This window comes from Eublepharis macularius, chromosome 15 (genome assembly GCF_028583425.1).
Source record: "Eublepharis macularius isolate TG4126 chromosome 15, MPM_Emac_v1.0, whole genome shotgun sequence".
Taxonomy (NCBI): domain Eukaryota; kingdom Metazoa; phylum Chordata; class Lepidosauria; order Squamata; family Eublepharidae; genus Eublepharis; species Eublepharis macularius.
In genome coordinates this window covers 36,914,644-36,927,926 of record NC_072804.1, presented here as the reverse complement: position 1 = coordinate 36,927,926, position 13,283 = coordinate 36,914,644, and the positions used below count along the sequence as shown (strand labels likewise).

General features: G+C 41.2%; 1 protein-coding gene across 5 annotated transcripts in view; it reads right to left on the bottom strand.

Annotated features, from left to right (window-relative positions):
* The window catches only part of KHDRBS1 (KH RNA binding domain containing, signal transduction associated 1), a 31,697-nt gene that overhangs the window by 13,711 nt on the left and 4,703 nt on the right, over window positions 1-13,283 (bottom strand). For all 5 annotated transcript variants that reach the window (XR_008598266.1, XR_008598268.1, XR_008598267.1 and 2 more), the window contains exons 2-4: window positions 4,345-4,469; window positions 3,749-3,865; window positions 1,838-1,984 (exon numbers count right to left, since the gene is read on the bottom strand). Coding sequence is in view for 2 of the 5 variants with exons in the window: in XM_054998840.1 (XP_054854815.1) it covers window positions 1,838-1,984; window positions 3,749-3,865; window positions 4,345-4,469 (389 nt within the window). In the remaining 3 variants the exon portion in view is untranslated. The remainder of the gene's footprint in view (window positions 1-1,837; window positions 1,985-3,748; window positions 3,866-4,344; window positions 4,470-13,283) is intronic.

Below are 13,283 nucleotides of genomic sequence, written 5' to 3'. Positions count from 1 at the left end.
TGGCTCAAGATTTGGGGGGGATTCTTGGCAAAGCTGCCTACCAGCCACAGTCCAGCTTTGCTTGCTTTCAGTCTTCCCTCTTCTTGTCTAGCCATCTCACTGCATTCCCTAAACCTTTTCCTTGTTTGAAAAATAAGATCTCATGCTCCAGTAACGGTTAGGTTTTTGGCGCGCAAGATTACACAGGTTCTATGAGAACCCTTTATAGTTATGGCTACACGATTAGTACACAAACATACATTCCCAGAGTCTAGACAGAGCAGCTAGAGCTGACAGTTGGAAGCTCCCAGGTCGCTTCTAACTAGAAGATGCCTATTAGAGAGATAAGGGGAGAGGCCCTTTCCTGGGCCTGGACAGCAATAATTCCAAGAGGAGAAAACATGGTTAATATGGCTAGAGGGGAGAGTACAACAGGTTAGCATTAAGGCATTATAACATACTGTGGCATCATTGATACAACAAACAAACATGGCATGGCTATACACAGACATAACACTACCTGGGCATTAAAGTATAACGTGCTAGAGATGTGCACATACACAATTTGGTAAATCCAACTTTTTTTACCGAATCTGAGAAAAAATTCAGAATTCCTTGAATTCCAAAACTTATGCCAGAGAAAGCCCAACATAACCAAAGCACAGGAATGCAATCCCCCCAGAACCCAAGTGTAGGAAGGGGACCAGCACCACAACAGAGAATCACATCTATTCCACCCAAACCAGTATCCCTTGCTTCAGTTTGGGTTGGGTGGAATTGATGCGACTCTCTGATGTGGTGCTGGTCCCATTCCTTCATTTGGGTTTGGGGTGGAATTCCATTCCTGTGCTTCACTTTGGTTCTGTTGGGTTTTCTTTGGGATGAGCTCAGCTTGTTTTGGGGAGTGTGCCGTGGCCGTGGCAGCCTTGTCCCAGTGTTTTTCTACAACGGGAGTCAGCTTTGACTGTTCTGGAGGCACTTTGTTCAGGGGCTCATAGAACTGGCCTCCAGGGTCCAATCTTGGAGAGTCTTTACAGGACAGTCAGGAGTAAGTCCCCTGAAACTTTGGTGGAGTTTGCATGAAAAATGACACCCCCAGATATTTTCCTAATAGGGAATAATGGAGAATGGGTGGGAGCACCTTCTCTGGGGGCCCATAAAATTAGCGTCTGGGGTTTAATCTTCATAATACTTGGGTGGTCTTTAGGAGACAGTCAGGAGTAGGTTCCTACCAAATTTGGTGAAGTTTGGTTGATAAAATGACCACTCCAGCCCACCAGATAGCTCCCAGAGTGATTTTGTCATAGAAAATAGGCAAATTTTACCTTTTTTTTTTTTTTTGAAAAATTGGTAAAAGTTCAGGATACCTGATTTTTTATTTGGAATACCCAGATTTTACTGAATCAGTAAAATCAGAATTCATAACTGAACTGCACACTTCAATAAAGCACACCTGATCTTTGGGGAGAGCATTGGGATGGTGATAAAACAACTGAGGACAGGCTCGTCAAAATAAAACCAAGCCACCAGCAATATCCCCGTATTTTCTGGATTGTAGCCTAGTTTATTAGCCCTCACTCAAAACACTTCATCAGAACCTCTACTCCCACTTGAGAGATGAAAATGAGGGGAAACTGGATGCCATCAGTATACAGTTTCATGCACATACTGAATATGACTGGAAGCAGCATATGGCAAATGAATATTCTAAATAAGCCTCGTACCCTCATCTGGCTAATACTATTCCAGGGAACATACAATAGCATAGTCTCTTTTGCTTCACAGTCAGTATGCATGTGACTGAACTTGCTTGAAAGAAGCGCATCTTTTCAGATGGCTTGGAAAGAGGGTTACGTACCGGAACAAGGAACTTCTTGACCTCTTCCATGGCATGGGCCATTAAAGCATAGGCCTCACAAGGTGGCCCAAAAACTTCAATGAAGACATGCAGGTCCATATTTAAGTGAGCATACTTTGGATCACCTCCTTTGCGCAGTTCCTCCTCCTGAAACACATATATTATGGCAAGAGCTTTTTTTTAAAGGCACCACCTTGTTTCACATGATTGTTAGAGACTGTCAGATTAGAAATAGCAATTATCAGTCTTTCAGAATTTCTAACTGGTCAAGCAGGCACAGAAATACAAGACTTTGCACTAGTTAAAAGAACTGAACTTTAAAACATGACTTGGATTATGTTTCTCAAATGCAGAAACCCTTTATTTAGCTTTCTTTCCTTCTGTCTTGAAGGTTCAAAGAAAATTTTATTTTTACTGTGAAACAATTCCAATTTTCAGATGGATACAATGACTTGTCCAAGGACACCCAGAAGTCCACAGCTGCCCTACGATCTGAAGCTGTTGACTACTTAAAAGATGTAAAAAGTCCAGAACTTTTGAAGCCATGGGAGAAAAGGTTTTCTTCTCCTCAAAAAACAAGTGAAGCTTTTGGAAAAACTGAAATATGTAATATTTATTTACCTTTCAAACCTATCATCTTACTGATTCAATAACAAAAATGTTTTATTTATAACTTAGCACATAAACTAGTACCAGTTGGAATATTTATGTAATTTAAGAATATACATGTCTTAAATTTTCTATAATAAAAATTTCCAATTTTTAAATTTTTGCCATCTGAGAAACAGACAGCGAATTTTGAAGTAAACAAAACAAAATATATTGTTTGGACAGAAACTCTCATAGTAGTCTCATTACGTAGGGCTATCAGCATATTGAGGTAACAAGCTAAATTTATAGCATTAAAAACAAATCACAGAATCATAGGGTTGGAAGGGACCTCCAGTGTCATCTAGTCCAACCCCCTGCACAGTGCAGGAAATTCACAACTACGTCCCCTCCCACACCCCTAGTGACGCCTGTTCCATGCCCGGAAGATGATAAAACACCATCAGGATCCCTAGCCAAACTAGCCTGGGGAAAATTGCTTCCTGACCCCAAAGTGGCGATCGGCATTACCCTGGGCGTGTAAAAAAGGGCCACAAGAACTAAGCATTGATGTAACCCTTCCTGCCCTCCCTCTCATGATCTGCCTTGGTTCACAGAATCAGCATTGCTGTCAGATAGCCATCTAGTCTCTGCTTAAAAACCTCCAAAGAAAGCCCACCACCTCCCGAGGAAGCCTGTTTGATTGAGGGACTGCTCTAACTTTCAGGAAGTTCTTCCTAATGCTTAGCCGAAAACTCTTTTAATTTAATCTCAACCCGTTGGTTCTGGTCCAAGTTTCTGGGGCAATGGAAAACAATTCCATGCCACCCTCTATATGACAGCCCTTCAAATACTTAGATGGTTATCGTATCACCTCTCAGTCATCTCCTCATTAAACACATTATAGCATATTAAGGTGAAGCAGCAAGAATTCAACAGAGAGACAGCTCTGCAAAGTCTCTGATTCATGGGTGTTTCTCACAGTGGACAAACATCAGTCCTTGATGTTATGGACTGGAACCTACGATTCTGTTCTAACAGCAGAACCTTCCTGCAGTGCAACGCAGAACAGAGTAACAGGATCCAATCTTTGTTGAGATAATAAACAGGAGTTTTGCAAACTACTGTATGAAGCCTTTACTAGCTTTTTTTCTCTGAGAAGGAAAACAATGAATTTTTCACTATGCCATGGGACAATGTACTTGAAAAACCACGTGCCATCTGTAAAATGGGAGATAAAGGTGATTATAACCCTCAGTGCAGGTTCGTGTGTGTGTGTGTGTGCCCACAAAAGGAGTTACCAGTCAAGCCCAGCAGCCTTACCTTTGCCTTGTCTCTCATGGACCCCTTTCCAAGAACAGAGATCTTTGCTCCAGTTTCTTCCTGCAGTCGCTTGATGGTGTTTCCTTGGGGTCCCAGTATCTTCCCAACGAAGTTAAACTAATGAAGGGTATACACAGAGGTTTATTTTTCTACTTTCAAGACTTGCAAATAGAATCAATGAGATAACTAATGGGCAATGACAACTTACAGCAATTATAACCTTAAACCAAGCTCATTTGAACCTTCTGGGAAAAAAAAACATGGCTGATCATTCAGGATTTGGGTAAAAATATGTGTGTGGCCTGGAAAAACTGAATGAAAATACTACCCATTTGTTTCATTATTACACTACAGAAAATCTTATCTCAGCCTTGACAGACAAACAAAGAACTAAAGAACTAAGTCTTTGCCAGAAATCAAAGTTCTCAAGCATGCAACACATTTTGCAAATCTATCCTGAGACATGCTACAAATGTAGAACGGAGATAGAGGAGAAATGCTCTGGAAAAATTTCTCAGCATCAATTGGCACAAGATGAAAGCTGACTCTCAGAACTTGACACAAGCATCCTTTTCAAAACCTCTTGAGAGCTTTACCTTGGGATACTGCTTGACTGGTATCAGAACTCGTTCCTTCAGCTTCATGTTCTTGTGGGAAAACAAGTCCAAATAGGTCTCTTCCTCATCCTTCTTTGGCTCATCTTTCTGAATTTTGTCAATTTCTGAACAAGACAAAATGTACATCGGTTGAGACACCATTTCAAATTATTCTTCCAAAGATAAGGCCTATGCACCATGTTTGCAAGTGAGAGTAGTATCTAGATGGTGCCAAGCAGCAGCCTGTTTAGGCTCCCCCAGCCACCATTTTTATTTATTTATTTATTTATTTATTTATTTATTTATTTATTTATTTATTTATTTATTTATTTATTTATTTATTTATTTACATTGCTTATACCCTGCCTTTCTCATCAAGACTCAAGGCGGATTACACAGTGTGAGTCAGTACTCTCAATTTCAAAAAATATTTCAATGTAACCAGGTATATAAATGCAAAGTCACCAAGATTTAAAACTAGCAAAAAACCAATAAAGAGTTGAAGAAATGCTCAAACAGAGCATAAGCATTCCTAAGAATGATATATTGAACATAGAAACTATTCAGTAGGATCACACTTACAGCAACAGACAGTACATAGTAGTAAAGTCTATAGCCCATCCATTTACCTATGCATTTCTTTGAGGTCACTTTCGTACTGTACAGCCCTCCAATCTGAGTAAAAAGCCCTCCTGAATAATTTGGTCTTGCATCATTTGCAGAAAGTCAGGAGAGTAGGAGCATGCCTGACCTTTTCAAGTAGGCTGTTCCATCAGGTGGTGGCCACTAGAGAAGGTCCATCCAAGCCTCATGAAAAATTACCCTCCACATAGCTTTTACAGCAATCATACAAAATAGGTCCACAAAAGTTAACACTACCTCCCCCCACACACCTTCCACTAACCCATGGTCATTTGTGGCCTAAAAGGGCAGAGAACCAATCTTTTGTTAAAATTTGGTTCCAATTCTCATTCATCACAGGCAAGCAAAAATTGTATACAAGGAATATGGATGCTAAAAAGGGTTGTAATGATTACTAATGAGGGAGACGGTTCTGGTGGATGTCCTTCACCTGAATGTAGACAATGGCTGTGCTTCTTTGTCCCCCGTCCCCCCCACCCCGGATTTATCTGCAGTCTTTGATACAGTAAAGCATGCCATCCTCTTGAGGTGTTTGGAGGCAGAAGTGGGTTTCGAGGATGTGCCTTGGACTGGATTACATCATTCCTTAATTAATGGTTTAAAGCATTCCTCTGGGAATGGACTCGAAGGGTTGCTGTGAGAGACCAGCTATCTTCAGGGTGGAAATTATCTTTCAGGGTTTCACAGGGCCCAATCTTTTCGCCCACATTATTCAACCTCTATATAAAATATTCAGGATAAATAATTTGTAACCATGGAATTGGATGTCACAAATATGCGAATGACATCCAGCTCTATATATTGCTATCTGAATCCCATGGTGATGTTGGAGAGCTTTTGAATCACTGCATGAAAGCTGTGGTCAAATGACGGAAGGCAAATAAATTGAAACTGAACCCAGACAGGATGGAAGCGATACTGGTTAGGAAGCCAGAGATTTTGAAGGATATTGTACTACTCCCTACTTTTGAAGGATTTCAGTTGACTCTTGCAGACTTGGTTAAGAGTATAGGAGTTATACTAGATCCAGCACTGCTGCTAGAGAAGCAAGTTAATGCAGCTGCAATAAAAAGCCTTCTTCTCACTCAGTCTAGCTGGGAAGATGGCCCATTATCTTGACAAGGATGATATGGTTACCTGAATCCACACCATGGTAACACTAAGACTCAACTACTGTAATGCACTCTACATAGTTCTCTCCTCATATTAACTCCAAGACTCAAGTTGGTGAAGAACACTGCAGCTCAGTTGTTATTAAGAGCTAGGCGGAGCATGCATATTACTTCTGTTCATTCCGTTGGTTTTCCATCAGTTACCGGGCTCAATTCAAAGTACTGGCCCATCATGACTTTGGTCTCTCATATCTGCAGGACCACCACTCTTCCAATGCTCAGTCATGGCAGCTTTGCTCATCTGAAAAGAGAATTCTACGGATGCCTCCCTGAAAACAGGAAAAATCAACTGCCCATATATGCACATCCTCTGTTACAGCCCTCTCTTTATGGAACAAACTGCCTAATAAACTTATGAGGGCTCCAGATTGTAAGTGGTTACACTTGCCCTCATGATATTAAGAAGGCTTATGAATATGGCAGTATCATAAGCCCCTCTCCTTGTGTTTAAAACACAGACAAGCTGCCTAGCTAGGCAGGAGATGGAAAAGTACTGGAATGAGAGAGGTGAATAAGTAGGGGTGTGCAACCCAAAAAGATTTGGTTCTCCCAAATTGGAAATCCAAAGCGCACACCCCTAGAAGTAAGACTAACTCAGCCCCACCCACCGGAATTGTGCATAACCATAGAACAATGGAGGTCTCCAGAAGTACTTGAATGAATCCATTCACACACCCTGCCAATCCTACCCTTACCCACTCTCCTAGTAGAGCCTCACCCATCCAGCCATTGTGGGTCATCAAATAATCTTTTTACACCTATAGTTTCTCTCATGAAAACCTAATTAAACCTTTCTCGTCCCAAACCTTCGCAATCCTTTGTCCCACCCTGGGAACAACCAATAAAGCATAGCTTTTAGGGCAGACTCTCAGTCCTGCTGCAGAGCATGTTTCACAGTATATCTGACTGTCCTGCCATGTGCTCAAGTTTGTGTGTGCTCTAGACCTTCCACACCCTCAGACAACATGTCTGAACCGCTCTCCCTCTTCTTGTCACTGAAGCTGCTCTCCCTTGGACACCCTCTATCTTCTGTACTTGGTAACTATAAACCCAACTCTGTAACTCTAACTTTCCTCCCTGTTTTTCTAGTTAGCTTTCTGTGTGTGTGCTGTGTGCTTTGTATGCAAGTGATCTGTAGTATTTGAAATAAAACCTCCCTTTTAATTGACCATCTACCTGCTTATTGAAAGAGTTCTCTAAAGGAAGGGATCCTCATATACACAGGTATAAATGATCCCAGTTATCCCCCTCTCGCTACCTTCTCCTTGCTGCGAATTCCTCCCAACTTGCAAGGAGACCTGCTCTTTGGGTAACACACTCTCCTGGCTTTCCGCAAACTGTGCAAAACTGAATTATTCAGGAGGGCTGTAATGTACGGAAATGGTTTAAAAAGATGCACTGGTAAAGCGAGAACTATAGATCATACTTCTGTATCTGTCTGTTGCTGCATGTTCCTACTGAGTAATTTCTGCACTCTTTAATATGTCATGTTTGATTATTTGTGCTTGTTCCAGCTCTATTAGATTTCTAATTGTTTTCAAATTTATGCAAATTTTGCATTTGCATACCCTATTGCATTGTTTATTTAATATCCCAGCTGTTGCGCATACTGACTTACACTGTGTAATCTGCCTTGGGTCTCCAAGATCCCCATCTCTGTACCCTCCCATCAATGTTAATGGCTATTTTAAAAAAGGAAATCTCTACTATGAGACCTTAAAATTCTGACCTGTATTGTTGCACCTTTTTTTTTCCAGCATGGCAATTTTATTACAGAATAACCCCTTTTGGCTGTGCATTAAACAACAGAAGTCATGTGCCTATATTAAAAGCAAACCTAAAGAAAGAATTGGCAAACTTGCAGTTTTTAATTGACATGGTTGGACTTACTGGATTCTCAAGGCTTTCCTCATAGAGGTCTGTACAAAATGCCAAAATGCAAGATACCAGCAAAGCAAACATATTGAGCTGCAGTGTGATGCTTTCGAGGGTACTCTCCTTCTTGCATGTAAGCTACAGAAGCTCTAACAGAGAGCTTTGGTGGTGGTGGAGAGTCCCCTCAAGTCATAGCTGACATGGTGACCCCTGCAGGGGCGGGGGTTCATGGCAAGTGACTAACAGAAGTGGTTTGCCATTGCCCACTTCTGCAACTTTGGTTTTGTTGGAAGCCTCCTAACCAATTACTATCCAAGGTCAACCCTGATTAGCTTCTGAGAGTTGACAAGATTGGGCTTGTCTGGGCTATCCAGGTCAGGGCAATAGAGCGCTTTACTCAGTAACTAAAGATCAAACAAAGGTGAGCATAAAAGTCCAAAGAAAAGATAAACAATGAGGACATTCCATTTGCAGGGAAGAGGACCAAAACTAAGTCAATACCTAACAATTATAATACAGAAGTTGATCTCTAGGTCCCTCTCTCTTTTAATCTATGTAGTACAAACTGAAGAGTGAACTTTCTTGATTTTTTTCTGCACGCAGTATAGAGATTTAAACAAGCTGTTAAACACTGTGAAGAGAATTAATCATGCATAAAAACCAATTTCTTAAGTTAAGTACTAAACATGGGGGGGCACTGCTGTCTCCAGGAGAAGCAGAGTTTTATGAACTGCCATACACTAAAATAAATTATATTTTAAGGGATGGCCTATTTCTCCATAGCACTTTGACTTTGGAACAGCTATAATGACTTATGGATGGATTAAGCTGCCTAATGTAGGGGGTTATACTTGATCTCATTAACAGCCTGTAAATGGGGCAGGCAGGCTACCACCACAATATATTACTCTCTCTCTCAGACATGCAGATGCACGTAGGGTCAACAGAAGCTCTTCCCCCCTCTTGGAAAGCATTCAGAACAGAAGCCTCCAAGAGCATAAGCATGGGTAATTCCTGTTCTCCTATTGCTTTCAGGGAACCAATAAAATGGGGTGACTGCAGTAAAGAAAGGGTTATACATATTGCTCAGCAACATCACACATGCATCCAATCACCTGCATATAGATGCACAAGTGCCAAATATTCCTGGCTAGCAACAAAGTCCATTGTAGCAAAAAATGCAATGGGCTCTAGAAAAGACCAGGAGGCCGGGCCAGCCATTGCCCCCCCCCAACGCCCTGATCTGGGGTGGAGGGGAGGGTGGCCCAGTTTGGCATTGCCCTCTCCCCAGTGCCCTGATCTGGGGTGTGGGGGAGGGCAGGGTTGCCTGGCTGGGCACTGCCCCGTCCCCCGCATCCTGATCTGGGTGGGGGGAGGAGGGCAGGGCAGCCCAACTGGGCATTGCCCCCGCCCCAGCGCCCCGTCTGCCCACCGCCACTCACCCTCTGACCCCTATGTTTGCGGCTTTGGATGGGGTAGGGCAGGTGAGCAAGGCTTGCTCGGCTTGCCTGTGCTGCTGGGGCTTCCCAGGCCTCTGGAAGCCCCAAAGCGGTGGGAAGGCAAACGATGTTGCCAGCCGACTACATACTTATCCCCACATACTGTACCTGCACGGGGATAAGCTGTGAGTCAGTGGGAACACAGTTTCCCTTTAATGTTTAAGGATAAAGAAAAATCTAGTATTATTATTAATTATGATAGCAAAGTATTAAGAGTTTGGTTTTTGATAGATTAGATTAAAACAAGAAAGGCAAAGTAACTGCCAATTCATTGTTTAGTTGGAAAAAAAATGGATTATTGAATATTTTATTTAAATTCCCATTCATTCACTTGGGTCTTCTTCTTGGCAGGGGCCGTAGCTCAGAGGCAGAGCATCTGTGTGGCATGCAGAAGGTCTCAGGTTCAATCCCTGGCATCTTATTAAAAAGATCAAGTGGCAGGTGATGTGGAAGATGTCTGTCAGAGACACTGATGAGCTGCTGCCAGATTGAGCAGGCAATACTGACTCTGATGGATAACTGGTCTGATTCAGTATAATGTAGCTTCATGTGTTCAGATGAGGACCAAGCACCATTTTCTGTACATGAATAAACAAGGTTATGCTTCACTTATATGGCTCCATCTACAGGACTCAAAAGACATTCCCTCAGCCACTGGAGAATGAAATTAAAAAAACAGAACAGATTCTATGAACCGGTAAATAAAAAATTATTTTGGGACTAGATTTGGCCCTAATCGACATTAACTTATGTTCATTTGCATATTATAACTCAATTATAAGATACTTTGAGGCCTCCATCACCAAATCTGTACCTGAAAGTATAAGGGACCCAGCAACAATTGTTGTTAACCATTGCATTGGACTTTTAATTAAGCTCCTCCTCATGTTACGATAAACTTTTAACTTAGGATGGCTGTGGTCATAACCAACATTCCTTTTATTTCCATTCCTACAGTTTCAAATGTTCTCTACTTTACCCAGGCTTATACCTTGAGAACACCTTATAATAATACATTATTATATACCGCCCTTCAGGACAACTTAACGCCCACTCCGAGTGGTTTACAAAGTATGTTATTATTATCCCCACAACAAAACACCCTGTGAGGTGAGTGGAGCTGAGAGAGCTCCTAGAAGCTGTGACTGGCCCAAGGTCACCCAGCTGGCTTCAACTGGAAGAGGGAGAATCAAAGTCAGTTCTCCAGATTAGAGTCCAACACTCTTAACCACTACACCAAACTGGCTCAAACCCTCCCTTTGGAGTTTGAACCCTGTCACTAACCCCACCTGTGGCATTTTGCCCCATTTGTGTGACCTATATATTGCTGCTTCTCAAAAGGCTTTCACTGCCACCAAAAGCTTTTGCTTTAGATCTCTTCTACTTAACTGGCATTATAGGAAGGATTGTTATAGACGTTAGCATGACAGAATAGTCAGCGCATAAGGAGTGGTTGTGAGGTTAAAAAGGGATGCTTTTTTGCTTAATCAGAAATATTTATAAGAACCTAAGTGTGATGGTTGCAAAGTTTTGATAAGTGTATTGTTTTCAGAAGAATGATTATACGCTTCGTGGTTTCAAAAATAGTTATATATATAAATGTGTATTATAGATTTATAATTATTCAAGAGGGCTTTTTATACAGATAGGAGGGCTGTACTGTAAGGAAGTGGTCTCAAAAGATCCATCGGTAAATGGATAGGGAGCCCATCAATGAAGGGATAAGGAGGAACCACAGACTTTATTAATATGTCAGTTACAGAATTGCTTATGCTGTTTCAACCAAAAAATCCAAAAAAAATCAGATTTTTAAAATAAAATGTTTTTGAGGAAAAATCTATCTAAAAGATAGTTTTCAATTTAAGATACGTTATAGTCCAAAGGTTATCATCATGAAATAAGGATTAGTTTTTAATTATCTAACATGAGGCTGTATATTCATGCAATGTTTAAATTTCTTGGTAAACGAATTCTATTAATCCATTCATAATGTCATGCTCTTCCAGAGGTTTCTGTAAGATTACTGAGCAATTTTTCTATCTAGAAGATATTATCACAGATGCTTGGTTTTACGGTTCTCAAAACTGTAAACTTGTGTCTGCAGAGATCACGTGTCTCTTCTTCACAGTAAAAAGGTTGCAAAATAAAGATACACAGTTGAGAAAAAGACCTTATTCCCATTGTTCCTTTGCAAATCTTTGTACACAGAAGCAACCCCTTACCTCTTAAGTGCTAAGTTTCAAAAAATCCAATGAATAGAAGATTGTTGGGAGTAGAATAGATCTGCACAAGAAGCTAAGTGTGAGGAGTCTTTATGTAGAAAAGAATGATTTAAATCTAGTCTGACTAGTGATTTAAATCGATTCGATTTATATGAAATCAACCCTGGTTTCAACATTTCTGCAGCTTGGTATTGGATTTCTGCTGGCTTGTCAATCTTAGCAAGTTTGCAATGTATATACTCATTATATGTTCATTAACACTGTTTTCCTGCTGCCCCCCCCCCAACAACAGGGAAGGGCAGATTAAGCCAGTCCTGATTCTCATGTTACATTCAACACATGAGAATTTCACATTGTTCCAAGCACTGGTCTCCAGTTTCATTTGTAAAGTGAACACATTAGCTCTTCCTTACAAAGAGATGGACACACACTCATGCAGGAGGTGCATGCTTTTATATTATAACAAGTGAACAGGGCTATTATCTTTATGGTATTATACTTCTGTAACACCATACATAAAATACCATAAAACCTCTGACACAATTTTGCCCTGTCAGGGAGGGATGCTAGGGGAAAGGGAGCCCAGATACTGTCTACTATCTGGTGTGTACTTCTTAAGAAGCTTCATAAAGGATGCCATTTAGTATTCTTGCACGCTATGGAGAAAGAAGTACTAGGAAGGCTGTTAAGGGATAGGCCGTGGCACTTGCAGAAGGCCCTGCTCAGATGACCAAAGTTGTCACAGCAAGACAGAAGGGTAGAGGCATTTTCTGCAGATATGAGAGCTATGTATGGGATGTCCAGTACCTGCAACTGATCTCGGAAACTGTTGAACAGCCAATGGAGAGACTGCAGAATGGGTGTAATATGCATGCTCCACCTAACTCCCAATAAAACCTGAGCTGTGGCATTCTGCACCAACGAAGAGTCTCCAAGTTGATTTCAACAGGAGACCTACATAGAGTGCATTACAGTAGTTTAGTCCCGACATTACTGTTTTATAGATCCAGGTGGCCAGATTAACAAGACTATATATTAGGGGGGGAAATGGCAGATTCAATAACTTGCTTCACCAGCAGTAACGCATCCAGTATGACCCAGAGTCAGCTGGACCCTACTGAAGCGGAAAGCAAGATATTGCTTAAGATCTCAGGTTTCCCAACCAGAATCGCATCCATCTTGCCTGGGTTCAGTTTCAATCTGTTCACTTTCAGCCATTTAACCACAGCATGCTGATTAAAAATGAACTGTGTATCTTTGGGTGAATTACTGCAGAACCTGCAACACTTTTCTGAAAGCTTGTGATTAACATAAGGAAACTGGGTGACAAAACAAAACAGAAGTCCACTGACACCTTAAAGACTAACAACATTTATATCAGCATGAACTTTTGTGATTCAGAGCTCACTCTCTCAGATACAATAGTTTCTGTAAAACTTGAGGGTTTATTTCTCGTACTGGATCTGAATAAGTGAGCTCTGTCTCACAAAGGCTCATACTGGAATAACTACCATTAGTGCTTATTGTGC